Source organism: Phalacrocorax carbo, chromosome 2 (genome assembly GCF_963921805.1).
Source record: "Phalacrocorax carbo chromosome 2, bPhaCar2.1, whole genome shotgun sequence".
In the NCBI taxonomy this organism is placed as follows: domain Eukaryota; kingdom Metazoa; phylum Chordata; class Aves; order Suliformes; family Phalacrocoracidae; genus Phalacrocorax; species Phalacrocorax carbo.
In genome coordinates, this window is record NC_087514.1 from 134844836 (window position 1) to 134871849 (window position 27014).

Here is a 27014-nt window from a genome sequence, read left to right on the forward strand (position 1 = left end):
CCAAAAACTTTTCTATCTTGTGCAGCGTGAGAAGCAGCAGGAAAATCCAAACTAAATACAGTAAGAGATGATTGCACTTAAACTAGTCCAAATGTTAACCATTTAAACCATTTGACAGACAAAGCGTGCATTGAGCGGAAGCGGAGGAGGTGAGGTAGGTAGAGGACAAGTGGACTCTTGCTTAGCAGAGGAGAGGAGAGTTTCCAGCCTCTGTAATCAGGAGGGATCAGCAGGAATACTGCACTTACCCTGAAGGAACTCCATTGGCCTGGCTTCTTAAAACTTAATAGTGTAATTTTTTTTTAATTTAAAAATGAATAGTGTGTGTTTACATACTTTAATATTTTAGGCTTGCTTTGGAAAAAATAAATCTAAACTTGGAACAATAAAAAAATGGACTATATACAACTCCTTTAAAAAACAAGTAATTTCCAAGAGTTCTCTTGTGAGTACTGCAGTAATTTGTTGTGTAGATTCACTGCAGTTATTTTTATGTAGTCAGAAGTAGGAATGGATCTTGGGGTTTTTCTTTGCCTTGCTTTTTTGGGCAAAGGAAGGAAAAGAGTAAAAGGATAAGAAAGGAAGAGGTTAAAAAGAGACCTTTAGTGATGTTAGGGAATGAGGATATGCAGAACTCTTCAAAACCGCTTGACAAGTCTTTCACTCAATTGCTGCAATTTTGGCAGGTAGGAGAATATAATTACAAAGATTTTAATGGTTTATTTCACAATTGTTAAATATTTCTCTTAGTAGTGTAACATAACAATTTCACCGCAGATGAAGTTGGCACTCCAGTTGATACAGCTTTCCAATTTTACTTGTCATGCTAGTGAAGAGACAGTAATTTGAATCCTAAAATAATGTTTTTAATCACTTGGCAAAAATGACATTCACCTTAATTATAGAAAGGTTTATACGTGAACATGTTCCATTTACACTCAAAATGGAAGTCAAATTAAAAGGCAGATGTCAAGTTTAATTTTGTTAATTCTACACATCTACTGTACATGCAATCCTTGACAGATTTTTTTTAATGGGAGCCCAGGGGTGGTATTAAGTACATTTGGCAAAACATCATATTTTTTTTTTAAAAAAAGTTTACCCAAATGGCAAAGAATGGTTTGTGTATCAGTGCCTAGTTAGGGACAGGTTAGCTACTGCCATTTAAAAAAATATTAGTGGACAAATGTAATTGAATGTACACAGTAAAAGAATTTTTAAACGACCTGGTTCTTTGTGTGTTCAGATTATTCTGTTGCAACCATTAAAGTTGAAAACAATCATAAATGGCAATCTTCTGAAGTGATAAGGGCCTTTTTGGTGCTACAGTTGTAAGACTTAAATAGTATTCTGCTGAAGCTTTGATTGACAGGTGGATTATTCCAGAGCCCAGCTTTCCTATATGGATATTCTTTGTTTCCCCTCCTGCCCTGTCTCCAAACTTGAAACCGAGCGTGTGGGGGAATTGTGGAGTTGAGTCCCTGGAACAGGAGTTCCTGGCTGGAGTGGGAGGACAGTGGCATCCAGAGCCCTGTGAGAGGGAAGGGAATGTGTGTGTCTGCTGTTTGGTGACAGAGAGGATGATAAGAAGAAAAGGACCTGTCAACTGGGCTTCTGGTGTAGCAGTGTGTTTGCACTGAACTAAAAAACACATATATTACTGCCAGTTGCAAGCTAAAATTGACCAGTTTGAATCCAAACAACAAACCTTTGCTTACCTCAGTGAAGCATTTTAGTGAAAGCTGTATCAAGGCTGAGGACTTTGCTTAAAAATGGGGTAGAGGCAAAGCTCTGGAAGCTTGTAATCTAGGTTAAGCAAACAGGAAACCTACTGAAGCTGAAGTATAGTAAGTATACTTACTTAAAGTATAGCAAGACATATTTGTATTTGTTACTGGAATAACTCATTGCTGTTGTGGTTGCCACACTCCCATTGATTTGCCTGCAAAATACTCTTAGTTCGTCACTGGTAAATTACATTATATATAACTGCATGCATACTAAATTATAGTGGGATTTTTTTTCTTCTCTTAAGCAGTGGATTTAAGACTGTCTGTGTGGCCTTAGTACACAATTTGTAAGTAGAGAATCTTGTGGATTTACATAGGCTCCCATGTGAATGGTCATGTTACGTTGCGTAGTCAGTCTTAGCTCAGCACTGTTAGCTGTAACAGTGTGCAACAAAGATCATCAAAATGCTTCATTAATTAGAAAGCAGAAGCTGAAGAAAGAAAAAGGAGATGTATATGAGAAAGCAAGTTCATTATGTACTTGTAGTAGTTGGCTGTATACTGTGGAAAGAACATTCAGTGGGGAAAATGGACAAAGCCAATAAAAACAAAAAACAGAAAGAGCAGGTGTTATTGAGAGGTGATAGTCTTGTTATCTGTAACAGCTGAATCAAGCTTATGTGAATACTCACCTTGGTGTGTGTCTTCTACCTGATGACACTGTTCAGTACCCTGTTTGGGCTTACAGGCAGTCCTTTACTTCATCTGCAGTTTATTTTCCTAAGGCAGTTCTGTGGCATGGGAAGAAGCTTACTGTGTGTGAATGTGCTGCTACATTAGCCCTTTGCGTATATGACCTTACTATTACACTGCAGAAGTCTTTCTTTGTAAGACTTCAGACATGAAAGATGAGCGGTGATGGTGGGGCTAACATGGCATCTGTAGCCGTGGTAAGCAAAAGTGACTAAAACCGATGAGGTGGAATGGTTGTTGATTTAGGATAAAGATCCTTCATCTGTGTGCACATATGTGTATGCATACAGTGTGACAGTTCAGCTTGGAAGTTTGTCCTCCCAGCAAAGGGCATGTCAGCTTTTAAAGGGTCTGGATAGCTGCTACTTAAATGCCAGCATTATACCATCTCTTCAGATGACTGGCTTGCTCTTTCTATCAAGCATTCACCCTATGGTTAACTTCAGTAAATTTAGGCAGAGCTTCAGAAAATCTGTGAATCTTCTAAAAAATCTACATTATAAATAAAACTTACTTGGAAGTAAGTTGTTAAGTGGTGGGATTTGAATTTAAATACCTGAGCTAGTTCCATACTGAGCAGCTATATGGTCACATTTGTGTAATGTTTGGACTTTCTTTGGTTTTACTAGTTGATTTGGTGTGTTAAAGGAACTTCAAACAAAGTTTTCATTTTTGTCTGGGAGTTGTACTGCTGAAGTCCCTTTAAGAAGTGTGAAGTTAGGGGCAGTCTTATTTACAGTCAGTCTAAATGGAACCACGCTGATGACTAGATCCCTTTGAATGTCTCCAAATCCATAACACTATAAACACTCATCTAAAGTATACAAGAATTGGGCCAGTATCTGTTGTACTTACTGCAGTGTACCAAGTTGTGCGAGTTTTAAGAAATTCTATTAAAATACCAAATGAGATTTGAAACTCTGTAGCCATATGGTAAATTGTAAAACTAGAGTGTAGGATAAAAGGTGACTGTTTTATCTATTAGAGTTACAGAACTTTGTTAATTATGCATTCATCCAACTCTGAGTATGCATCCTGCTATCTAGTTTAATTAAAGTTTTAAGTCATGTAGCGTGCTTATCCCATATTTAGAACTCTGCTTTTTTGAATAATGCCATTAAGTATACTGATTTTTTGACCAAAAAAGGCCACGATTAAATGTTATCTTCCATGTGCGTATCTTTCTGTTGCTTGTAGGGCTCTGCAGAAGTTCTAAAATGTACTTCTGAGGGCATGAATATGAGCAATCTTCTTTGTGTATTGAAATGTAGATGTATAATGACAGCTCACGCCTTTTTTAGTTAATTGTTGTATTTGCCAGGTTCTTTAACTCCATGTCGCTCTCCTCCCCACCCCTCAAGCAGTTTATCTGCTGCATTTACTTATTATGAGTCAACAAAATCTATTCAGCTGTGGCCAAGAATTTTTTTTTATTTATTGTAACACTGTTCTTCAGCATTTTAGCTATGTGGATTATATGGCTAATATCATCTAGTAAAGCACTTTTCCAGCTTAAAGATAATTAAATCACTTGCAATCCAGTTTTCAAATTACACTTTTAATTAAACACATAAATATGTACACGAGTGTAATTCTTTCCAGCCTCAAACACCAAGAAAAAAGTCAGTATTGCTTCTCCGTCTGTTGCTAAGAAACTTTAACTAGGAAGAAAATAGAATTTCATCTCAGTGTTTCATTAAATTTACAAGAAACTAGGAAGAATTAAATTATTCTGATTACAATTTACATCTATGGAAGGTCTCTCCTTAGAGCTATGATTTTGCTTCTGGTCAGTCTGATGTCTTGCTCTCAGAGAAGAACCAAAGCTGTTTTATGTAGGAGCCTTACTTTATATTATTTTTCATTGTTTATAAGATTTTAAAAACTTTTTTGAGGAAGTTGATTTTTCTGAATCCCATGCCTAAGATGGAAAGATGAAATCTAAATAGTCCCTTTAGAGAAATAAGAGCTGTAGGCAAGCTTCCCCTGTCCTCCATACTAAAAGCTAAAAAAGGGCTCTCTGCAAGTGTGGTGTTCGATCCCTGCTTGTTTTCTAAATGTCAAACTGCAAGACGAGTTTATTTAAATACTTTCTTAGTGTTACTTGTTGACATAGCAGTTGTCTGAGTTCCCATCAGGGTGTCATTTGATCACTGGTAAGAAAGGCGTAAATTAGACAACAAAAAAAGAAAAGTTGAGAACCTTAGAGCTGGAACAGTTTTGGTGGCCTATAAATACTTGTCATCATCGGTTTCACACTCTTGGGACTTGGCTGAAACATGCTTTCCATATTGAACTACAGACTAAATTGAATTAAATTTATATAATCTTTGTTGACTGCATTGCAGTATTGTGAAGGTCCAAAATTATTGTAGCTCAGTTCAATCAGTTTTTCACTACTTTGCTTTTTATATTGCCCTGCATGTATGTATATATACATACATACACACATCTGTCTGTCTCTCTAGATAGATCAAGTGTGTATGTATATATATGCATATATGAATGCACTTATAGTGTAATAGGTTACACTATAAAGGTATCGGCACAATAGCCTGAATCTTGCTACTCTTTTCGTTGTCCTGGTGAATCTGCCAGCACAGGTGAAGTTTTGCTTCCTGCGTTTCGTAAGCCACCAGCCCCACAGATGCTCTTGTGGCTGACTTCAGCTGCACCACGGGCTTTTCAGACAACCCTTGTCTCCCCCACTGCTGAAGTGTCAGTCCTGCCTGCTAAGGCAGATCTCTTCTAGGAACGTGGTAATGCCTGCATGGAGGAAATGTTAATCTGGGATCTGTCTTTTTGTAGATTAAATTTCCTGATTTTAAAACAGGACTGTATTTAGATATTTCAAAGAACTGTTTGAATGCTCATGATTTCTATGGTAAAAATTGTTAGAGGTAGTAATCGGTTTCTTAAGTGTTCCTCCCTTTTATTTAAAGGGAAGAGTAAAAGTAAACTTGCACGAAATACTTGGTGCATCTGCTGACTCATGTGTGACTTGGCTGGAGAAAGGGACACTCCTTGGTCTTGCAGCTGCTTTGATCTAGAGAAGAAATAGTGTCGCTTGGCTGTGGAAAATCACACATTTAATTGTGTAAAGCGAGGTTATATTAATCTCTCCCTGTTCTGTTACAAAGCCTGCATTTTTCTTGGAAGCAGCGGACAATTTCATGGGGAGGGGGAAAAAAGAGATCTCAAGAAACAGAAGTGCACAAAATGAGAATAGAGAAGAAAAAGAAATGACACTTTGAAAGGTGATAGTTGCATCTGAAGTGAGTGATGACTAACAATATTTGAAAGAAAAATGCTCTAACATTGGGTAAACTGGACTACTAGCCCACAATGTAACTCAATAGCAATATGCTTTTAAAAACATAATTTTTACTTCATTAAGCACAACTTAATTCATATCTAGTTAAAATGTATCAAGCTTTGTAGAAGAAAGAAACTACAAATATGGCTTTGGAGACTTAGTTGTATGAATATCTTATTAATTATTCCTTTTCCATGTGTTCTTGTTTACAGACCAGTCTTTCCATATGGGGATGGGGAAGTCTTGGCGTTGTGCTTTTTCTAGTAACTTTTGGACCCTTCGCTATATTTTACTTTGCATTTTATATCCTCTGCTTTGTGGGTGGGTAAGTATACTACTTAGTGTTTTGTATAATTTACTATGAAAGTAAAATTTTAATGTGTATATTAAAAAATAGTTTGCTCTGAAAATCTGAAGTGGCTTCTGTGTAATTAATAATTCCATATTTGAGCAACTCTTTGAGTCAAGGTTTTTTACTTGATATCTCAGTTTTATCAAAAGTAACTTTTTTCTTTGGTGTTGAATAGTGCTTATACTACCTTTGCCCAGGCAAAAAAAAAAAAAAGATTTCTGATTAGAAAAAAAACAACGTAGCTATTTATAATGAGAGTTGGAGGAGAGATACTCACATAAAACCAATGTTAGTGTCAGTTAATACTTTGTGTTACCATGTCAGTTCTTTTCCCAGGTACTTACGAAGTAATTATGTCCCCTTATCATAATCTCGCTTTCCTATCTAAGAGAATTAATTCATGAGGAAAGTGAGTGAATGTTTTCCTGGGTGTGTGGAAATGATGCTCCATCTTGCTACTTCTTGAACAAGTAGATGAGTTCAGCAGCTATAGACATTTCATACTTTATCTATAGACTGGAAGTGAGCAAAGAGGTGATGTTTTTATAGTCTTTAGCACCGTTATTACATTGTATGTTACCATGTCTGCCTTGTAACCATTAAAACTTTCATTTTCAATGCCAAATCTAAATGTATTAGTGGGATATTCCTCTGCCCTCTCACTCATAAGACTACTCTGCAGGACAGAAATATTTCTAGGCTCTCCCAGACCTGCTTGACTTCTAATGGGGTGTTTGGGCTATCTTCTAATATATTTTTTTTTTCCTTCCTTTGGAACACTCTTAACTTAATATTGGGTATAGTACAGAATGTATGTGTTCGTGTATGTCTCATCAAAAAATGTAATGGAGTTTAGTGGCTAGGATTAGAGCTGTTATGCTTGGGTTTCAACTGTGTTAAACTTAGAATTCTATCTCTGAGAAATCAGAATAGTCTGTCTACTAGAGTGAGAATTTAGTTAAAGTAAAACTAACTTTTAAGCAAATGCTTTTGTCTTGTTAAATCTTGATACATGTGTGATTGGCATATTTTGCTGGCTGTTTGTCCAGGGCAAAAGGCAAAGGGTTCGTCCAAAGGGCAGGAATTTTTCCATTTACTGTTTTTTATTACAGCTTCCTTAGTGTTTGCAGTATGAAAAATAATGTGGGATATAATTTCTTAAAAGCTTATCCTTCCTTCTTGCTCAATTTCAGTTGCTTGGCTTTGCAAAGCTTACAGTCAAACCAGTCTCTCATGGAGTATGTCTGAAGTCAGCTACAGTTTGCCACCATGAGACTGCCTCTGGTGCCTGGGCTTACTTGTTCTCAGTCAGCTCTGATAGCACTTTGGGGTTCTTTTGCTGCTTTGGTTCATTTTTGTAGCTAGTCAGTGAACATTGATGATCTTAAGAATAAATTCATCTTGTGGTAGTGTATATACGTTAAAGCAGAATTTGTATCCATATTCCTATTATGTGTTTACTTATGTGTACAGATATGAAGTCTCAGCCCTTCTAGAATGTCGTTACTTCATTACTCTAACATACACATCATCTTGGCTAACACTGTGTTCTGGCCCTTTTTTACGCTGTTAATCTTTTCCAAAGTGACACACCTACTTTAAATTTTCATGTTCAGCATATGGATCCGTGAATGCTAATTAGGTCAAGTAGATTTATCTCTAAATTATTCTTGTCTGCTTTTTCTTTTTTAATTAATTCCTGTAAAGTTACGTAAAATTCCTGGTCCTGTTTCTCTTAGAAACAATCAGAAACTAACGTTATGAAGTATGATTAGCAATTATATATCATAGCATCATTTATATAAATTAAGAAAATAAAAATGAACATTGGTTCATGACTGTAGCAGTTTCCTTGATATTTGCAGTACCCTTAGCTGGAGCAAAATAACAATTTTGGACAAGAATTTTTATGGTACAGTTTTATGTTGAAACTTGGAGTTCTTACACAACTCTGTAGCAAGAGTTTCAGACTTCCAGTACCTGGGAGTCTCAGCTTCTGTCCTATTCTGCAGTTGTGTCAAAAGAAAATGTTGCTTTGTAGCTGGTTGCACCCTTAGTATTGATCTAAACATTTAAAGTATATGCCAGTGAGTTGTGAAGGAAAATAATGTTGATGTCATAGCTGCATCAACATAATCAATCTGTTTATACAGTTTCACTTATGTGCTATCTAGTGATTTCTTTCAGATTTACTTTTAACTGTGTGTTTCCTCTTACACAGATAGCATGTAGTAACTGTACTGTTGTGTGCATGGAGGGATACCGAAGCCATTTGTGTGTATGAATAAAAGCTTTAAATCAAAAGTTGTCTTTAATTTTGTTTTGATTCAAGACTGATCTATAAAATGTTAGCTTTTTTTGTTTTGTAGTACATCCCTCTTCAATTCAGGATCTGATAACACATTGCTTGGGGAACTGAGCTTTTTCCACCAAAAGCAGGAGGCAAAAGATAGATCTTGTTTCTTTAACCTGTGTAGTCAAGACTATTACAAAATGTTAATCTTCATGAAATATTTTTTGCCTCTACTTTAGGTATCGGTGCAAACCCCTTAACTTGAGTGCTGGGCATGTCTTATTATCTGGCTTTTCTTTTGTACCATGTATGTTTCTTACCTTACCTTACTTCCTCTCCTTCCCTCTTTCAGTCCGAAGGAAGTAAAATAAAAATAATGTGAATTGTGGCTTTGCCAATAGCCTTAGGCTTACAATGTTGTGAGAACTGAAATGTCTTGGACCGTCAGTTGCTTTGCTGTTTAAAGGAATTTGCTCTGTCGGCGAAAAACATCAATGATTATTGATACTTAAATCACGTCCGTATATATGTGACTGGCTGCCTACACTGGTTCTAACTGCTGACTGAATTGGGAGCTGTTCTGAAGCTGCTTTTTGACTTTTACAAAGCATTTGGCTAAGGCTGTTACTTTTCAGACTTGATGGGAAAATGATAAATTTGTCTATCTGCCACCTTTGTTCTGTTGTTATTCTGTCCCTGTGAAACACTGGTCTTCCAATAATCTTTAGAAGAACTTAACAACAAAAATTTAAGTAAAATAAAACCTTTTCCTTTTTCTGCTCTACTCATTTAGAGAAGAGACTAAAATGATTTCTCATTTACTGTTTTAAATATCCTCTTGATGAATTAGATGATAATTTGCAATGAATGGTAAGGCAATCTGTACCTCTAATGCACACAAGATTTTAAATTTAAGAGTAAAACATTAATTTCTGCTGTAGAGGTAGAACCTCCTAGTATTTCTAGCTTAAAAATGGGAATACTTAGAGGCATCTAAGAACATGAGCATATATTTAAATTATTTTGGTAGCATATTAGTATTTTTTAATGAGTCATTAACTTTAGAAATGTCATAATATTTTAGAGAAAACAGATGCATAATCTATAGCTAGTTGTTTCCAAGGCGTCAATCCTTTTGACTAAAAGAAGGGAAGGACCTCTCCCCTCCTTGCCCCCATGAAAAGTTGCTGATACATGTTTGAAGATAAAACTGATTTTTGGCCAAAAAAAGAAAAAAAAAAAAGGCATTTTGGGTATACAGTTTTCTTTAAAGGAACCCAGAGGCTTCTAATAGGAAAGTGGTAGATAATAAAGAGAAAACCCAAACTTAATTTAAGAAAATAATTTAAGGAAAAAAAAAACCAAAAAAACCCCAAAAAGCCCCCCCCCCCACGTGTTAGTTAACGTTTAAGTATAGTGAAAGTAATATTGAGATTTTTCTAAGCAAGTTTTTGTCCTTGAACTGGATTATGATGCTGCTAGCACCATTGGTGTTATGACTTTAAAGCTGTCTGGAGGTATCTGGAGCAGAAGAGCCATTAGACCTGCTTTTGTTTTTCGCCCTCATGTAGAAAGTACATGTGTTTGACAGTTAGAGATAGCTGTAAGAGAATCAGAGTATCAAGTGAAACTTTCTTAGACATTATTAAGCTGCCAATAATAATTGTCTAGTGTGTTTGGTTTTGTTTGCTTGTTTTGGGGTGTTTTTTTATCCTGGAATTGTTCAAGTGTAAGTGGCCACCTCCCTGCTTCTGAATTACTGAACCTCTGGAGTACTTAAAAAAAGAATGATTCCCAGTTTGGGAATTAAGGCCTTCAAAATGGCATATGATCAGAATAAAATTCCTAACCAAGGTAAAATGCGAGTATCATATATCAACAGCAGTCTATATTAATAGAATGTATTATTTCAGTAAGTTTCGAGGATGGAATAACTTTGTGAGTTCCAGTGGTCGCAAATATTGGTGATCTGGCCTTTAAATTGAATGCTTAGAAATTTGTGTAAAAGAAAAAAAGAAACAAAACAAAAACAACCAAAAAACCTATGCGTGTTTAGCCATCCCAAGGCTAGTCTGAGCAGCAGTAACTTCATAATCTCTCTCTTTTTTTAAATGCTTGGCTTTTCAAAAGCTACATACTTTGATTATGCTATAATTAGCAGAGCCTTTAGGTTTTTCATCTCTTTCTTAGTAAAACCAGCTTTGTGTTTATGCGGTTTTGTGCCCTAGTGTCATAACCTGCAAATAAATTATTGCTGCTGTGGCAAGGCTGAACTTTTTGTAATGGTTGCTTTTTCCCTGATGCCTTCATTATATCATAAAGAAAACAATAATAAAATGAACTGCTGTCCTGCTTAACTATAAGTCATAATTTAAATATCATTGTAGAATTGTGAGGGAAGAAGACAATGAATTTCTGCTCTAACATTCTAAATGGTCCAGGAGTGCATCTGTTCAGACTTAATGTGCTGAGTTGATTAAAACCCCAACACCCAAAAAACCTCACACTCTCCCAAAAACTCAATGCCTTGAGTTATCCTCTAGACTTTTTCCTTGACTCTGTTCTTATGCAGCCTGGCAGGACCACTGTTTTGTCGTTGTTGTTCTTATTTTATTATTATTTTTATTTTTTTCTTTGCAGCTTAAAGTAAGTTCCCAGTGGAAAATTTTCTTCTCCTTGAAATATAGACAATCAGTAGTTACTTATTAGTCTTACTACTTCATTTTCTTCCTGGTTTGTGTTTTTGTGGCTTATGCCACAATGCAATGGCCTAAATGTATCTCTGAAGAGTTTATTTCTTCATAGTGTTGAAGTAAGAGAATCTTTGTGTAAATACAGCCAGAGCAGCTTATGTATGTACCCCTCTTTCTGTGTACAAATATTGGTGAGCATAGGTAGCGTGCCATCACAGGTTCTTCTCATGTAGCAGGCTGTGTAGTATAGACTGTGCTATATAGATCTGCTATGTGTTAAGAATATATCAGGACTGATAATACAAGACTCGGAAACTTCATACTTAGTATTGTGTCAGTTATTTTGAGCAGCATGCTACGCTGTGAAAGAGCACTGTACTAGGAGAGTAAACAGTGAGAATTGTTATATGTTGTCATTTTCTATCTTGCTGTGAAATACTTCCTGGGAGAGGAAAGATGACTGTTGTTCTAGCTGGTCTTTCTTTTTCCATTCTAGGGGTTTTGTGGTTACTCTTTTATTTGGAAAAAGCAACTCAGAAAAATACCTTGAGCAGTGTGAACATTCGTTTCTTCCTTGTACATCAGTTGGGATCCCTAAGGTAAGGAGAGTTTACTGGTCTTAACTTCTAGATCAGATTTTATAACCTGAAAATTAGAGTAACACTAATGATCAGCTTTAATCTAAGAATTGTACCCCTTTCCCAAGGTAAAAGAGCCTGCTCTTGTGTTTGGAGTCAGCTGCAATGTACAAATGAAATGCAAGATTTTTCCTTTTTGAAATATAAGCTTTTTAAGCATTTATGGAAAGTTTGTTTCAAATATTGTTTCTGGCCTCATTATGAGAAATGAGTAAGATGTTAACTGGCTATTATCTGTGAGGGAATTAATAAACTGTTCCTTTCTAGATTACTTGTATGTATTGTTTTTATTGGGAGGGAGCGGTAACCCCTTGTTTTTTCTTGGAATATTGTCATGACTAGGATTAATCCGTCACTGGATCTTTAGTCTCTCCAGTTATGATTCTTTTGATTGTTTTTGGTCAGAAAGTTGCTTGCATAACTAAGATGATTAAACTGTTAATAAAGTTTAGATTTACAGTACTTCAGGGATGTAGAAGTTACATTTGACTATCTTTAAGACCAACCAGAAATCCTGGAAATGCATAGGTAAATGTGGAGCAGCAGTGGGTTCTCATTTTCAACTCTTCTTTTTTTTCCTGAATTGTTAATGGACACGTCATTTTGGTTGATGGACCTAAACTCAGGGTTCATAATTGGATAAATCTGTTTAGTACAGAATAAATTCTTAATATCCAAGAGATAAAATTTCTAGGAATTGTATTGGTTCATAAATCACATCTTGGCAGCTCAGAAATTTACATATATCTTGGCCTAATCCGTTTGCGCTCATCAGAATAGAGATTGCTAGTTATGTTATATTTAATCTCACGACTGTTTTGACTGGAACATCCTGCCCTTTCTTAGCTGTCAGGTCACTACACTTCATGTTGTCTGTGAAAGTGCAGGGGGTGTTCAACTCGCTAATCGGTAGCACGTAGAAAGAAATTTATTTTGTGATTCAGCAGTATGTTTTCTAATCACAAAACTTTTTTTCTGACTGGTTCATGTCTCAGTTGGTAGCTGGCCTTCTCACTTAAGTCTTTGAATCTGTTCAGGTAAAGCTGGAACTTAAGTATTTACTAAACTGCAAAGTAATGTCACTGGTCCAAATGAAAAATATAAAGTTTAAGGCTGAAAAAGGGCAAGTCAGCAATCAACTAATGATTCTGTTCTGTCAATGAAACCTCATTTTAGGGGACTAAGGTTCTTGGTGCTATATAGAATTTAGCGCCTATATTAGATGGATTGTGGAGTGTTGCTTATGTCTCGTGGTTTGAGAGCAGATTTACAAGTTTTTCTGTCTCCTAAATTTCCGCTACATCACTGAAACTCTTTTAATGTTGACGTTACTTCTTTGAGCTCAGTACATACGTATACTCTGGTTGCTTTGTGAAAGAATCAAGTGTTGTGGGTTTGTTTGTTCGTATTTTCTTGTTTGGTTGGTGATATATTCCCCCCCCCCCAATCCTTGCAAATTCAGTGGTTTGACTTGATTTGAGTGTGGATTATTGACACGTCACTTTTCTCAGCTGACCTGCCTTGACTAATCTCTGGATTGGAATTTTGTAGGACAAAGGTATTTATTTTTAGCTGGCTTACCAAATGTTGTTTGAAGTTGTTCTCCAACTGAAATCTGTCTTCTACAATAAGTTCTGTATTTCTTTTTTTGCCACTGTATTAAAATTGCATTAGCTAGTTTAGCTGAGCTTTTCAGTAGCAGTGCAAGAAGAGGTGAGTCCTAACCAAAATCAAATGTATGGTTTACTTGGGATTCTTATTTGCCATTTCTGTATTAAATTTCTGCTGACTTACCTTTATTGGAAATAAATATTTTTAACATTAAATTGTTTTCATATTTAAAACCATTGTGTCCCTAGGTAGTCTTGAATAATGAATACTCTTTCAAGTGGCTAGTCTATATGTTATGCTTATTCCATGAACCAAGTACAAACGGAATTCTCCTCAATATTAAATTCCTTTGTGATATTGTATTTTGAGAAGTAATCTGATTATATGGGTTCTTTATATGAAACTCTTTTCCTCAAAGGCAGAGTTTTATCAGTTGTTTTAAGGGTTTTTCATTTGGGATTTTTTTTTAGGCTAAGATGTATGTTCAAATGCTTGATTTTTAAGAAATTAATTATAATTCAAAGCACCAAAATCGTGGATGGAAATAACGTGTAGAATGTACCAGACTCTGATACACAGGATTTGGTGCACATAGGTTTCCTTGGTTGCTGTTTGTTATACTTATTAGCGAATATGTATTGGATGCCTCACAATAAGGAGAAAGGGTTATGTAAGTTTGATGGAAGATTATTTACCTTTCTGATATTTTGGTTTAGTTTGCATAGATGCAGGGAGCTTTACAGATTAGGATTAGACTTGATTTTCCTTTTGCATGTCTCTTTTACACAACTTTTGTCAGGAATGTGCTCGATGTCATAGTGTACTGCCTTGGTAAGATACAAAATTGTCTACGGGTTTATATTAGAATAATGTTGAATGAAAAGCAAGTTTAGAGCCTTCTGAGCTGTTAACTGGAATGACATTTTCAATAAAAATTATAGCTTCAATCCAACTTCAACAGAAGTGTGGAGCATCCAGTTATAATCATAATTGATGTGTTTTATGCTTTATCCAAAAGACGTGGAGTTACTGTAAGCTGGATATAAAATTGCCAAATTACTATAAGATAAATTATTTCTGTTAGAGGTGCTAGTTGCATATTTGATCCCTGACGGGTCTCTGATTTTTTTGAGTCAGTTGGTTATATGCTATATTATGGATTTGATGCAGATGTGTAGATCCCCTGTTTCTTGTCCAGTCACGAAAGCCTGTGACTGCAAGTATGTGATTTGGAAAATAGTGGCATTTTTCATATTTCAGTTATCTAGCATAGTTTCAAAAAAGGACTTTAATATCTACTAGTGCAGCGAAGCAAAAGTCTGAAGTCTATTCAGTCACTGCAATTATGTGCGTGTGGAGCCTTTACTCTGTGCGCATCTCTGTGGAGTGTATGTCCCACATTCCCTGAAAGTGCTTCCTACGTACTTCAGGTGAAGTAAGTAGGTGTCAAATTTAGCAATAACAAGTGATACTCATTTTTCCTAATTAATGATTCAATACAGGTAGAGTATGTCAGACTAATACTGTGTATGAAGTGACAGTCAAATAGGACAGTGTTCTTCATGTAAGTTGGGTCCATCCTTTAAGTCTGTCTTCTAAGCCAGTGTATGGAAAGCCAGGCTTAAAATTGGCAATGCTTTCCAAGTGAGAACTGCAGTCAGCTGAGGTAGCTGCAATGAAATAAAAGCAGATATTCTAAATTTTCGATATCTTCAGACCGTATCAAAAGCAAATGATATTATACTGCATGTTCATAAATATTTCACTGGAGAAAAAGGAATATAAAAGAATGGTCTCACCTTGTAGCTGTGTCTGCGTTGAGCAGGAGGTTGGAAAAGATGATTTCTTCAAGTCTAGACCCAAGCCTGAATCCTATCAGCCTTTTCAGGCTGATAGCTAAAAATTCAGATTTTTACCAAGTAACCTTGCTTACTCTCTGTCCCTCTTTTTCTTCTGGCTGCTGCTTTTTTTGCTGCTGCATTTTCTTCTGTGTTTTTTTTTTTTCCAAATGTGGTTTTATGCACATAGTCCTCACACTTCAAAACTCTTTTAACAATTTTGTTTGGCAATTTGATCTATGCTGTGCTTAGGAATTATTAAATATTTTTACTTTTTTTTAATTTTTGATACTGAAGACAAAAACATTTTGCAAATTCATTACTATATAGCTGGAGTATTGTTTGAGTCAACTTTATTCATATTAAAATAGCATTGAACTGTACTCTTGTCTTAGAAGTTAAAAGATATACAGAATTTTGCAACAAAATACTTCTGTGTTGTGATACAGGGTTGGTTAAGTAGGAGGAGGAAGGTTTTGTGGCCTCCAGTATTCTCTGCCATTCACTGTTACTGATTTGAATGAGAGATACTTAGGCAGAGTCATGTAGAATAGAAACACTGGACATATGGTTAATAATTTTTTCATTTATGGTTTTTGGCAGTTCTGTGTTTCTGATAGCCAACTTTCTAGATCAAAGAATAAAATAACTTGTTTTTTATTCTTTTTTAACAATAGTGTAGGTTGTTGGTTGTTATTTCTGTGAAAATAAAGGAGATTATTGTAGATTTCATCTTAACTTTGTAGAAGGACACTATATTAGTCCACTCAGAGAAGCACTGATAAAGAGTTCTTTTTCAGTATGTGTTGCAAGTCCTTCTATCAAAAAATTTTTTTACCCCCTCATCAATAACTTCTCAGAGTCACCTGTCAAGTAGCAATGGCTAAAAAAAAAAAAAGTAATTTCTCTCTGGCATATAGAATAAACTGAGATGGATAAAGAAACTGAGAGAGCGGTAAAAAAGCCCAACTGAACCACTACCTGCCTCAGATTGCACAAGAAGTTCATAATCAAGTATGGAACTGGGATCCTATCCACAAACTATCTTGTACTGCTGTCATGTTCCCTTCCGTCCCTCCTTTATAACTGTTTTGAGTTTTACTTCATTCTGATTGAGTATTTTAATGAACTTGAACCTTTGCAGTAAGAAAGTAGGGTTTTCAGGTTAATTCCTCACCATTAATTACTATATAGTGAAAAATACAGATACTGTTGTTGCCCAGAGAGGCGGTAGATGCCTCATCCCTGGAAACATTCAAGGTTAGGTTGGAGGGGGCTCTGAGCAACCTGATCTAGTTGAAGATGTCCCAGCCCATTGCAGGGGGGTTGGACTAGATGACCTTTAATGGTGCCTTCCAACCCAAACAATTATATGTTGTATAAAGTTGTTGCTGGAAGTATACATATATCATAAACAGTAGAGCTGATTTTTTACTTATGGCTAAAACCTGCAAAGTTACATTTCCTAATCTCTTTCAAGTGCATAGAAGAAATGAAACGTGAAGCCAGACCTATTAAGATTGACAGAAGACTGACAGGTGCAAATATAATTGATGAGCCTTTGCAGCAGGTAAGTTCTAACCAGGATTATTTAACCTATTTTTATTTTTGCAAGTGTTGAGTGTGTAATGTCTAGGTAGTTGAGGGACAAATAGAAGTTGAAAAATATTATCATATTTGAGGGTGGTAAGTAAAAATACATTGAGGATGGGCCAGGTTATTGGGTGATATTTGAGTCTGTTTTCTGCATATTGTAGTTTCACAGCATAGTGGTGATGAATGCACATAAACCAATATGAAAAAGAGGTTTCAATTCAGAATACAATTTACATACGTTGTATTCTTCCATTCACAATTTCATAATGGTAGGGGGAGTATGGTTCACTGTTAATGCAACAACAGTCTTCTTCAAAGGTTATCAGGAGCAAAAAGCTATTTTATATTTTGTTGTCACTTATTCATTAGTTCATCTTTCTTTTTTTCCTTTCCAATTTCAGGTAATCCAGTTTTCTCTGAGAGACTATGTGCAGTATTGGTATTACACACTAAGTGATGACGAATCGTTTCTTCTGGAAATCAGGCAGGCTCTTCAGTATGCACTTGTTCAGTTTTCTGCCAGGTAAGATTATTTGTATTTACATCAGTACATTGCCTTGGCAAGCGGACAAATACGTCTGGGTTGTAGGGTAAAATGATTTATTTTTCTGTATTGGCATAGTTCAGTGCATTTTGCAGAAAAAATGCAAAATTTAAAGATCATAATCTAAGAACTACAGTCTTTTGCCGATCCCTTATGAAATGAATGGAGATCACGTTTGTAGTCATGGTGTTTTGCAAAATGGCCTTTTAAAAATTTTGGTCAATGTCTAAAATGACTGATAACCGTTTCTCAGCATTGAGTTGCATGAATCATCACCTTTTTATATGCAGGTGTGTTTCATAGAAACAGCAGGGCTATTCCCAACATAAATCAATCTGTAAGCCTTTAATTCAAATATCTGAGCTGATAGAGAACTTTTAAAAGTGGTCTTGCTATTCAATATGTAAGAACAATGAGTATTTTCAAAGGAATAGTAATCTAGGCAATGGAATGATGTGTCACATACGTAATTCCTTTTAAAAAGTAGTTATTTGGTTCAGAACAAATGGATAGTTTGTTAATTGTCCCATGTTTTTTTCTGCTGTTGCTTAATCAAGCAGCAGGAAGTCAGACAACTTGTCTGGGAAATTCTTTATCATCTTTTATGGCTGATTTCTTGGCCAAAGTACCACATACTTTTATATCCAACTTCTTTACGAAGTAATGATTTCAGGTATTAATCCCACTGTGCTGATTGTTACCTGTTTGCTCTTCAGAAGAGGTTGTGGGTTACCTAAATAGAATAAACTTCTTAGCAATTTTGAGGTGGTGTTATCTCCTGCCTCTGTTGACTTGAAAATGCAGGTCAGTGTGCTTTTCTGGCAAAAAAGGGTCAAAGATGGAGAGCTAGGTTTAATGCTAGGAAAAATTCACTATAATAAAACCTTACTGATTATGAAATAATGGAAATCTTAGGACACAGTGTTGGCAATAGTGAAAACTAGGCTAAATAAACAGTACATTACAGCAAACAATCCTGTGCTTTCATGAAATGGACCTCGCTGCCCAGCTGTCATGGTTTTGTCTATTTGGTGAAGCTACTTCATTGAACAGTATCAAGCACTGGGTTTTTGTCAAAACAGGTCAAGTTATAGCAGATTTAATTTTTTTTTCCTACGGTACTAGAGCTCTTCAAAAGTAGCCACCACTGCTGCTGTTCTGTACAAATCGAATCAGTTTCACATGGCTGCAGCAGCTGATTGTTGTTAAGAGAAAATTGTCTGGTGTATTTATAATGATTGTAGTTGGATATAGCTGTAGCAATCTTAGATTAGTACCATCATCTTTAATTTCATATACCCTGTGAGCTTCTGGAGATAAAGACTATAGCAGGGTATTTTTTTTTTCATTGAGTTGCACATTTGGAAGAATGATGTAAGGCTGCCACCTAGTGTATTTATATGATTTGTTGATTATGTGGGTGGCAGGTCTGGAGGACTGATGGTTTTGGTTGATTGCCCTTTGACACACCTCTGCTTGTCTCCACACCTATATTTTGCCGTAGGCTTCCCTCTCTTAGAGTTTCTTATCCCTTTCTCTCTTTTTGAGGGGGGAAAAAAGAGCAGGTGAGGGGAAAAAAAAAAACAAAAAAAAGAAGTGGTGTAGAAGGATTTTGCTATAACAGAGTAGGTATCTCAGAGAATTCAGGTAGTAGAATACTTAGTGCAGAGTAAAAGCCATCACATCTAGTTCATTAAACTTATAACTCACAAGTGCCTTTTTCGTTTGGCTAGTAAGTCACAGACATCACAAGAGTATCTCTGCATCTTTTTCATACCACTAATGAAATGCCTTTATGCAAATCTAACAGTAACTGTTTTCTGATGCAAATCTGTGTATTGTCAGAAACCACGCTAACAGCATCTTCTATAAGCTCTGGAATCAATTGTTGATAATACTAGGTTGCTTGTAGTTTCAAATGGAACATGTTTTCTCACTCATGCATATCTGCTAATTCAGAAGAAAATAGTTTTATTTAGATGCCTTCCAAAAGTGATAGAAAGTATGGCTAGAAAAGACCTGGGGAGTATTTTAGTTTTAGGTTGTAGATGCTTGTAGACTGTTTATATCAGGGGTTTTAACAGATATTTGACAATATCATGAATCAGAACACTATTTCCAGATATTAATGTTCGCCTTAAAGTAAATCAAGCATAAATATTAATGTGGTGTGAGAGTAGTGGTTTACAATATTTTATTTGCTTTCAGTGAATAGGTGATTGGGACACTGATTTATTTCTATGCTTTTCCATGTTTGCTCTCAGTGTGGTTCTTGGCAGGGATGAAGGAGAAGTAGAAATTTATTATTGTTCTTTGTGTTCAGGGTAAAATAATTCATTTTCATGGATGCCCTTTTCTGATAGGTCAAAGGAAACAGACTGGCAGCCTTACTTCACTACACGACTTGTTGATGACTTTGGCACTCATCTTCGAGTCTTCAGAAAAGCTCAGCAAAGAATAGCAGAGAAAGGTGATCAGATGAAAGGTTTGTAATAATTTAAATATCTTTTGATTTGAGTCTGAGTAGGCAGGTATCTTACATATGTGAAATATAGTTAGCTTTATTTTATAATTAAAATGTACTCTAAAGTTTTTGATCTTTACAAAAAAATGTATGTTTCTTTTCTTTTGCATAGACCAAGCTGAAGAACTTGTAGATACATTCTTTGAGGTTGAAGTTGAAATGGAAAAAGAAGTCTGTCGTGATCTAGTCTGCACTTCTCCCAAAGATGAAGAAGGTAACTCAGTATTGTCTTCTGAAGTTATTTCAGTATAGCAGGAAAAAATTAAAAACTAACAGTTGTGTTAACAATATGAAATATAATGAAATCTTAGCACGTGACTTTCAAAGCTATACTATAATTATGTACACATGTAGCCATTCCTGTTTTCATTGGAAGAATTCTGTGATTCTGTGATTAATTTTAAGGTAGAAATGTGTTTTCTAGGAGTCAGGAGATGGCTTTCCAGATTCTTGTTGCTTTTTGCTAGATGTGCTTTCCTTATCACTACTCCATAGTCTTCATTAAAAGAATCAGTTTATCTTTTTGGGCAAAGTGTAAAGGAGGGGGAAAAAAACCTGTATATTGTAAATAAGGAAAATACCTTGGAGTTAGTTTTTTTTTTTGTTCTTGGAATTTGGTTTTCTTTTGTCTTGGTTTTGAGACTCTAGGTCTGTCTCAGGTTTTCATTAGTGCTTTTTATATTCAGTCTCAAAGGTGTTACTGTGATGCTTGGACTGTAAGAATATATATGACTGCGTATCTGAATTTCATTTTAAGGATTTATCTGTTGGTTTTATGATATCAGATAAGATGTGAAACAACAGAATATAAAATTGTACTGAGTTTTGTTTTTATTTTTTTGTTCTCTGTCCCTAGGATTCCTAAGGGATCTGTGTGAGGTTTTACTGTATATATTGCTACCTCCTGGAGACTTCCAGAACAAGATCATGCGATACTTTGTCAGGGTAAGTATGGACTCTAAAAGCCATCCCAATTCTTTTGTTTAATGCCATCAAAAATTTTAGTTTTGAGCTGGTCGTCTTATTTTATTTTGTAGAATTGATCTAATTTAACATTAGGTTATTTCAAATGCAGTACAATCTTGAAAAGTATTCAATAGCAGAGAACGGTTTGTGTGAAGTGTTCTTGAAGTTTCTTTTAGCTCTAGCAACATTAGACAAAGATGATAAAACAGAGGTTGTTGAGATATTAACATCTTAATTTTAATTAGTAGGGAATGTGCTAGTGCCTTTTGACTATTTTCTGTAATTACACATTACGCATAGCCTTTACACAGTGATTTTTTTAAATAGTTGCAGTTGTATTGATTTTATGAACACATGTATAAAAATGTTATTTTGTTTTTCAGGAAATCCTCTCCCGAGGAATTCTTCTTCCATTAATAAACCAGCTCAGTGATCCTGATTATATTAATCAGTATGTCATATGGATGGTAAGATTTATAATGTTTAAAAGGAGTGCTCTTTCCAGAATACGTTTGTATAAAGCTTTACTTGTGTTTTCTGTAATCATGGCAGATAGATATCTGGTAGAAAAGTTACCAGTGGGTATATTGGCAGGCAGAGTGAACTTCTGGCTGCTGTACTCAATTTTTTGGTTGTTTGGCAAAAGTTGGCTGACTGAGGACAGATGTATGGCAAAGTGTAAAGCTGAGTCCTTTGACTGTTTTTTGTGTTGTTTTTTTTTTTCTTTTTCCTTGACTCTTTTCTCAGTGTGTCCTTTAAAGCTTAAGAGGCCTCCAGAATGAAAAGTTGTGTGATTCTGCTCCACTCCCCCCGCCCCCGAAGAATCTCAGGGTGGATTTTATTAGGGATATTTCTGGTAACTCTTAATGATTTAACTGAATGGGAAGAAACAAAGTCTTTACTTAACATCTGTCCAAGGCACCTGCAAAAAAAATAATGTTTTAAAGAAATAATATGTAGTAAAATTAACAAAAATAGAATATTCACACTTTAATGACTTTTTGCAAAGCAAGCTGAAACTTACTCTTAGAGTTTATTATCCTTTGTAGGCCAGGAGTCAAGTCTTAATTTTTTTTTTCCCCTTTCCCCACATTCTATGTTTATCCACACATTTTATTCTTAAAGTGTACATTCAAGTACTGTGCTGAAAACACCATTAGAGTCACCGTAAAAATTCTTAAAAATGGAATGATTTCAAGTGTACGTGTACAATATTTTGTTTGCTCCGGCCACCTACATATTATGTAGAAGTTTGCACACTGCTTTTCTTACAGGAACCTAGCTTTAATATGAAAAAATACTGCTGCTCATGTGGGCCAAGCTTTTCAATTTTTGTTTCCCCTTTCCTCCTACGCATGTTCTTTATTTGTAACTTGGCCTCATTCTTTATTTACTGAGCACTGCCCCCAGCTGCATCCAAAGATAGAATTCTGAGTGTTTATAAAGCTTTCTGTTATGATGGTGGTGGCCCAAATATTAATTTTCATAATTGCTTTCTGAGAGGAGGAAGTAAGTGTGCTGGAAGAAGGGTAAGGAAGAATAGGTGCTTTCAAAAATGTAATGCAATTCTTACGAAATGAAGATTGTTGCAGAAATTAACTTCAAAAGTAGAGATGGCTCAAATTCTGGTCCCTTTTGGAACCTTTGACATAACACCAGATTTGAATGAAAAAAACTTGATTTCCTAAAATGGGAAGTTTAATTCCTTGTTTCTAGGCACACCTTAGTTAGATACTAATTCTCTTGCAATAAAATATAAAGCTTTAATATAAAATTAGAAGTTAATCCAAACTTGTCTCTTCACTGTGAAATTCAGTTTTTTTACAGAATGTTTGAAATTCAAGTATTGCTTGTACTATTACTTTTTTAATAGCAGATTACTAGGACAATTTTCTATTGCCTTTGGTCAAAGATATCCACTCTTCATTCTCTCTGCTTGTGCTGCTCATGTCAGTCACTTCTGCAGTAGAGACATATTAGATTTCCATATCAAAGTGAGCATTTAGAAAGGATGTGGGTGAAATGACTTATTTTTGCTTCAGATGGTAAAGGCAGCATTAGAACTGAACTCTCTGCACCTGTGTGCACATGCTGTAAAGCTGCCAACCTTCCCCTGATCTCCATGCTGCATTCACAACACAGATTCCAGTGATCTCAGCAGCATGGCAGCCTTCCTTCACTACCATAAACTTCTTTGAGTCCCCTGAGCAGGTTCACCGTGTGCCAATACTGGGAAAACAGTATGTATTGAAATAGGTGAATACTATTTACTAAGGCTGTCTGAATTAGGGTTTCAGAGAGGATATTAATTCAGTGCTTTCTTCTTAAACACCACCCCCCCCCCAGTAGGTTATGGTTACATTGTAGGATGTCTTAATTCCTTTTTTAATTCTGTATCCTAAGAAGCCATTACATTGGGAGCCTGTACACTTGCAGGGGACCTTGGCAAAGCTGAAGCCTTTTCAGTGGTCTTACCAGTTTCTACCTACTTAGCTAAGGAGATGGGTAATAGCAGAATAAGATGGATTGGGGTTTGGGCAAGATTGTTATTAAGTAGGTTGACACACTTTCCAGGTGTCTTTGTTGTCCTTCCTGAAAACAGAAAATGGTTGTGTGAAATATATTTTGACTGTATGCATGGTCCTCTTTCTTGGCCCAAAGATAATTTTAGTATTAAGAGGAGGGTTAGAAGCATCAAAGTGTTTGCAAAATGCCAGTTTGCAGTGCTGCGTCAAAAGAAATCATTTAATGAGAAAGCACATCATCTGCTTTTACTCATTTTTGCATTATTCACGCCGTAGAATTTTCTGTTTCAGATTCGTGATTCCAACTGTAACTATGAGGCCTTTATGAATATTATTAAATTAAGTGATAATATAGGAGAGTTGGAAGCAGTGAAAGATAAAGCAAGTGAAGAACTGCAATATCTTCGATCTCTAGATACAGCAGGAGATGGTTAGTACTGTATTGTTTTACAAAACATGAAATGCATTTGCCAGCATGATCTCTGAAGAACATTCAACAAATGCAGAAAATACAAACTCTGATGCAGCATAGTGTAAAATGCTTTGTTATTTAAAATTTATTATGTAAAATGTTAAAACTTGAATCTTCTCATCTGTTTAAAACGTGTCCTTTTTACCATCTGTGTGATTTGGGTTTGTTTTTTGTTTTGTTTTTCTTAATATAGGCTACTTGGTTAGGTGTTCAATTCCACTGAATTGAAACTTGCCTGACTGGTGGTTCTGAATTTCAGTAATACTTTAGGTATTAATGGGTAGTCAGTTAACAGTTGATCTGAAAAAAGAGAGGAAATATTTCTTCTTGCTCATTTTCATCAGTAAGGTATTTACACTGAAAAACCCCTTCTCTTCAAAGCTGATGTTCTGTATATGATATGCCATTTTTTGTATGATATTTTTAGAACATTTCAGAACAGAAGTTTTACTCATCCGCATTGCTTAATCTTGTTTGGTTTTTTACTTTCAGATATCAACACTATAAAAAATCAAATAAACAGTTTATTATATGTTATTAAAGTATGTGATTCAAGAATTCAGAGATTGCAGTCAGGAAAAGTAAGTATTTTAGAATTATTTTAGTTCTCAAAGAGTGTAATTGCAAATGACTTACTAGGTCAGTCTAGCTTTTTAATTCTCAGGTTTTGAAACACAACTTGAATGATGCCATTATAGGGATACATTACACAACTGTAGTGAGTCTTGTATTTGCAGTTTTAGTATGGAAAAATTTTCTAAAGGTTTGTCTGTTTAGAGTTTTTTGGATTCTGGCTTTAGCAGTTTAGATATGTCAGTACATCTTAAAACTACTCTTACCTTCTCAATACAAGAGATAAACCAAAATTTACAGAGATGCAAAGCATCTTTGTGTTTATACACCTAGATTCAGGGTTTTTTGCTGCTCCAGCGCATACCTTTTGTGCCTCAAGCTTAGTCTTTGGCAGAGATCTCTTTTCTTGTTGATAAAGGTAATGCTGATTATTTTGCGATGCCTTGTAGACTCCATGTATTGCCTTTTGTCAGACATGTTTCCCTCTTCAGTTCAATGAAAAGCCCAAGGCAAAATGGAGGTTAAATTTTGGAACCTGATGTTCTGTTTGCCTTTTTTTAATATTTTGCCTTACATTTTAAGGCTGGCGGAATCAGTATGTTTGACTTTGCTTAGTTTCTTGACTCTCTTAATTGGGCCTAGATGTGGCTCCAAGATAATGTAATCTTGTACATGATAACTGTTAAAATGTATAAGTGTTCTACAGCTGTGTCCAGAAGCATTATTGTAATACCAAGAAATGTCATATTAACAGAAGAAGGTTCGGCAAACGTGACTTTAAGTTGTGGTGACCTGCACGCCATCAAGTTCTGAAATTAGTTCTTGTTAATTCATGCTACTGTCACCATTGGTAGGGGACTTGGGGTTAATTTGACCTGTATAGTATTATAGTAATGGCAGTGTTTAAAAGCCAGTTTTCAGGTAGCAGAAGTCATCCATGTAGAAGGTAAATAGTTATAAGAGTATGACCTTATGATCTTGATCTTCACTTAGTAGTGATTGTGACAAAGCAGCCTCTCAAAGGTTAGTTATTATCTATAATGTAAATTACTTTTTATTATGTCTGCTTTGTGGTAAGCAGAAGTTTTAAAAGCTAATTTTTACAGAATAAAGCCTATGAATATGCTGGACTGTGTCTTACAGGAAATAGATACTGTGAAACTGGCAGCAAACTTTGGAAAACTTTGCACAGTCCCTCTGGACCATATTCTGGTAGACAATGTTGCACTACAATTTTTTATGGGTAAGTCTTAATTTATCTTATTGTTCTTACTTGTAAAGAATATGCTAACTCACAGGACTGTATACTTGAAGTCACTTAATACAGGTGTCTGAGAGCTAAATGTATATAAGCCCCTTGCCAGAGGGAACCTAAACCTTTTTTGCATATCAGTCCATAATTAACTGTTCAGAACACTGTACTTGGTACTTCTGAAAGCTTGGTTCAATAGTGATCTCTCTGTAAGACTGATCTTGCAATGTTTCTTAGTCTGTTACTAACAAGTTCGTTCTGTTTAGAACAGAACCATGTCAAGAATGGCATAGAAGTTTATTATTGGAATTACTCTGAAACTTATCACAATCACTAGTCTTACTTTTGTTGATCTCACTGAAGCTAATGAATGTAGATGTTAGATTGAAGTTTAGAGGATTTTAAGACTACTCAAGGTTGTCTCTGAGGAACTAAAATACAGCAGTAATTTATGTACTATTTTAGGTTTATTGTATAATCAAGAAGCTGATAGATGGATTAAAGTGTAATTGATTTTTAATACTTTCTTATGCTTGACACTCTTCTGTGAATTAATTGGGCTGCTGATGGTCATCACAAAGAATATCAGTCAGTTTTGTCAGTGGTGATAGTCCTTTTATTGCAGTAGAAGCACCTGATTTGTTAGAATTCTAGTTTGAACTTCCTCTCAACTTGTATCATGCTGTACAAGCTTGTTATGTCCACGCGATAATGATGGATTAACTTTTACATGTGCATTTTAGGATTCAGTGCTTATTTCTTAGACTCTGCTCCCAATTTTGTTTATTGATTATCACCAATACGTATGTAGTACTTTTTATTTTTTGACTCTAGATGACAAGTATTCCAGATGTATAACGAGATCCTGGAGTTACGCATGTAGTTAACATCATAGAGAATTCTCATTCTAAGATGCACAACAATAACTATGGTTGTGTGGTGGCTGTTTTGTGTAGATTACATGCAGCAGACTGGTGGCCAAGCACATCTGTTTTTCTGGATGACAGTGGAAGGATACAGGGTTACAGCACAGCAACAGCTGGAGGTACTTCAAAGCAGGCAGAAAGATGGAAAGCATCAAACTAATCAAACCAAGGGTCTATTAAGAGCAGCTGCATTTGGAGTTTATGAGCAATATTTATCAGAAAAGGTAGGAATAACTTATTTCTGCATTGTTTGGAACTTATTCTTTGTACAGATGCTTCTTTGGTAGTTACAGCTACATTAATATGAAATGGATGTGATGTAGCACAAATTGTTTACAGGTTGACATTTAAGCTATTATTTCTGTATCTTCTCTCCTTATGTCAGGCAGTAAGAAAAAGTCTTCCACTTCTT

At 35.5% G+C, this 27014-nt stretch overlaps 1 protein-coding gene across 4 annotated transcripts in view; it reads left to right on the forward strand.

Moving 5' to 3' along the window:
• The window catches only part of SNX13 (sorting nexin 13), a 70937-nt gene that overhangs the window by 14814 nt on the left and 29109 nt on the right, over positions 1 to 27014 (forward strand). For 3 of the 4 annotated variants that reach the window (XM_064444484.1, XM_064444487.1, XM_064444486.1), the window contains exons 2-13: positions 6012 to 6124; positions 11634 to 11736; positions 16705 to 16794; positions 17222 to 17343; positions 19728 to 19849; positions 20001 to 20102; positions 20745 to 20833; positions 21238 to 21321; positions 23671 to 23809; positions 24344 to 24432; positions 25568 to 25667; positions 26633 to 26826. In XM_064444484.1, coding sequence (XP_064300554.1) covers positions 6012 to 6124; positions 11634 to 11736; positions 16705 to 16794; positions 17222 to 17343; positions 19728 to 19849; positions 20001 to 20102; positions 20745 to 20833; positions 21238 to 21321; positions 23671 to 23809; positions 24344 to 24432; positions 25568 to 25667; positions 26633 to 26826 — 1347 coding nt within the window. The remainder of the gene's footprint in view (positions 1 to 6011; positions 6125 to 11633; positions 11737 to 16704; positions 16795 to 17221; positions 17344 to 19727; positions 19850 to 20000; positions 20103 to 20744; positions 20834 to 21237; positions 21322 to 23670; positions 23810 to 24343; positions 24433 to 25567; positions 25668 to 26632; positions 26827 to 27014) is intronic. The other variant, XM_064444488.1, reaches the window with a different exon arrangement.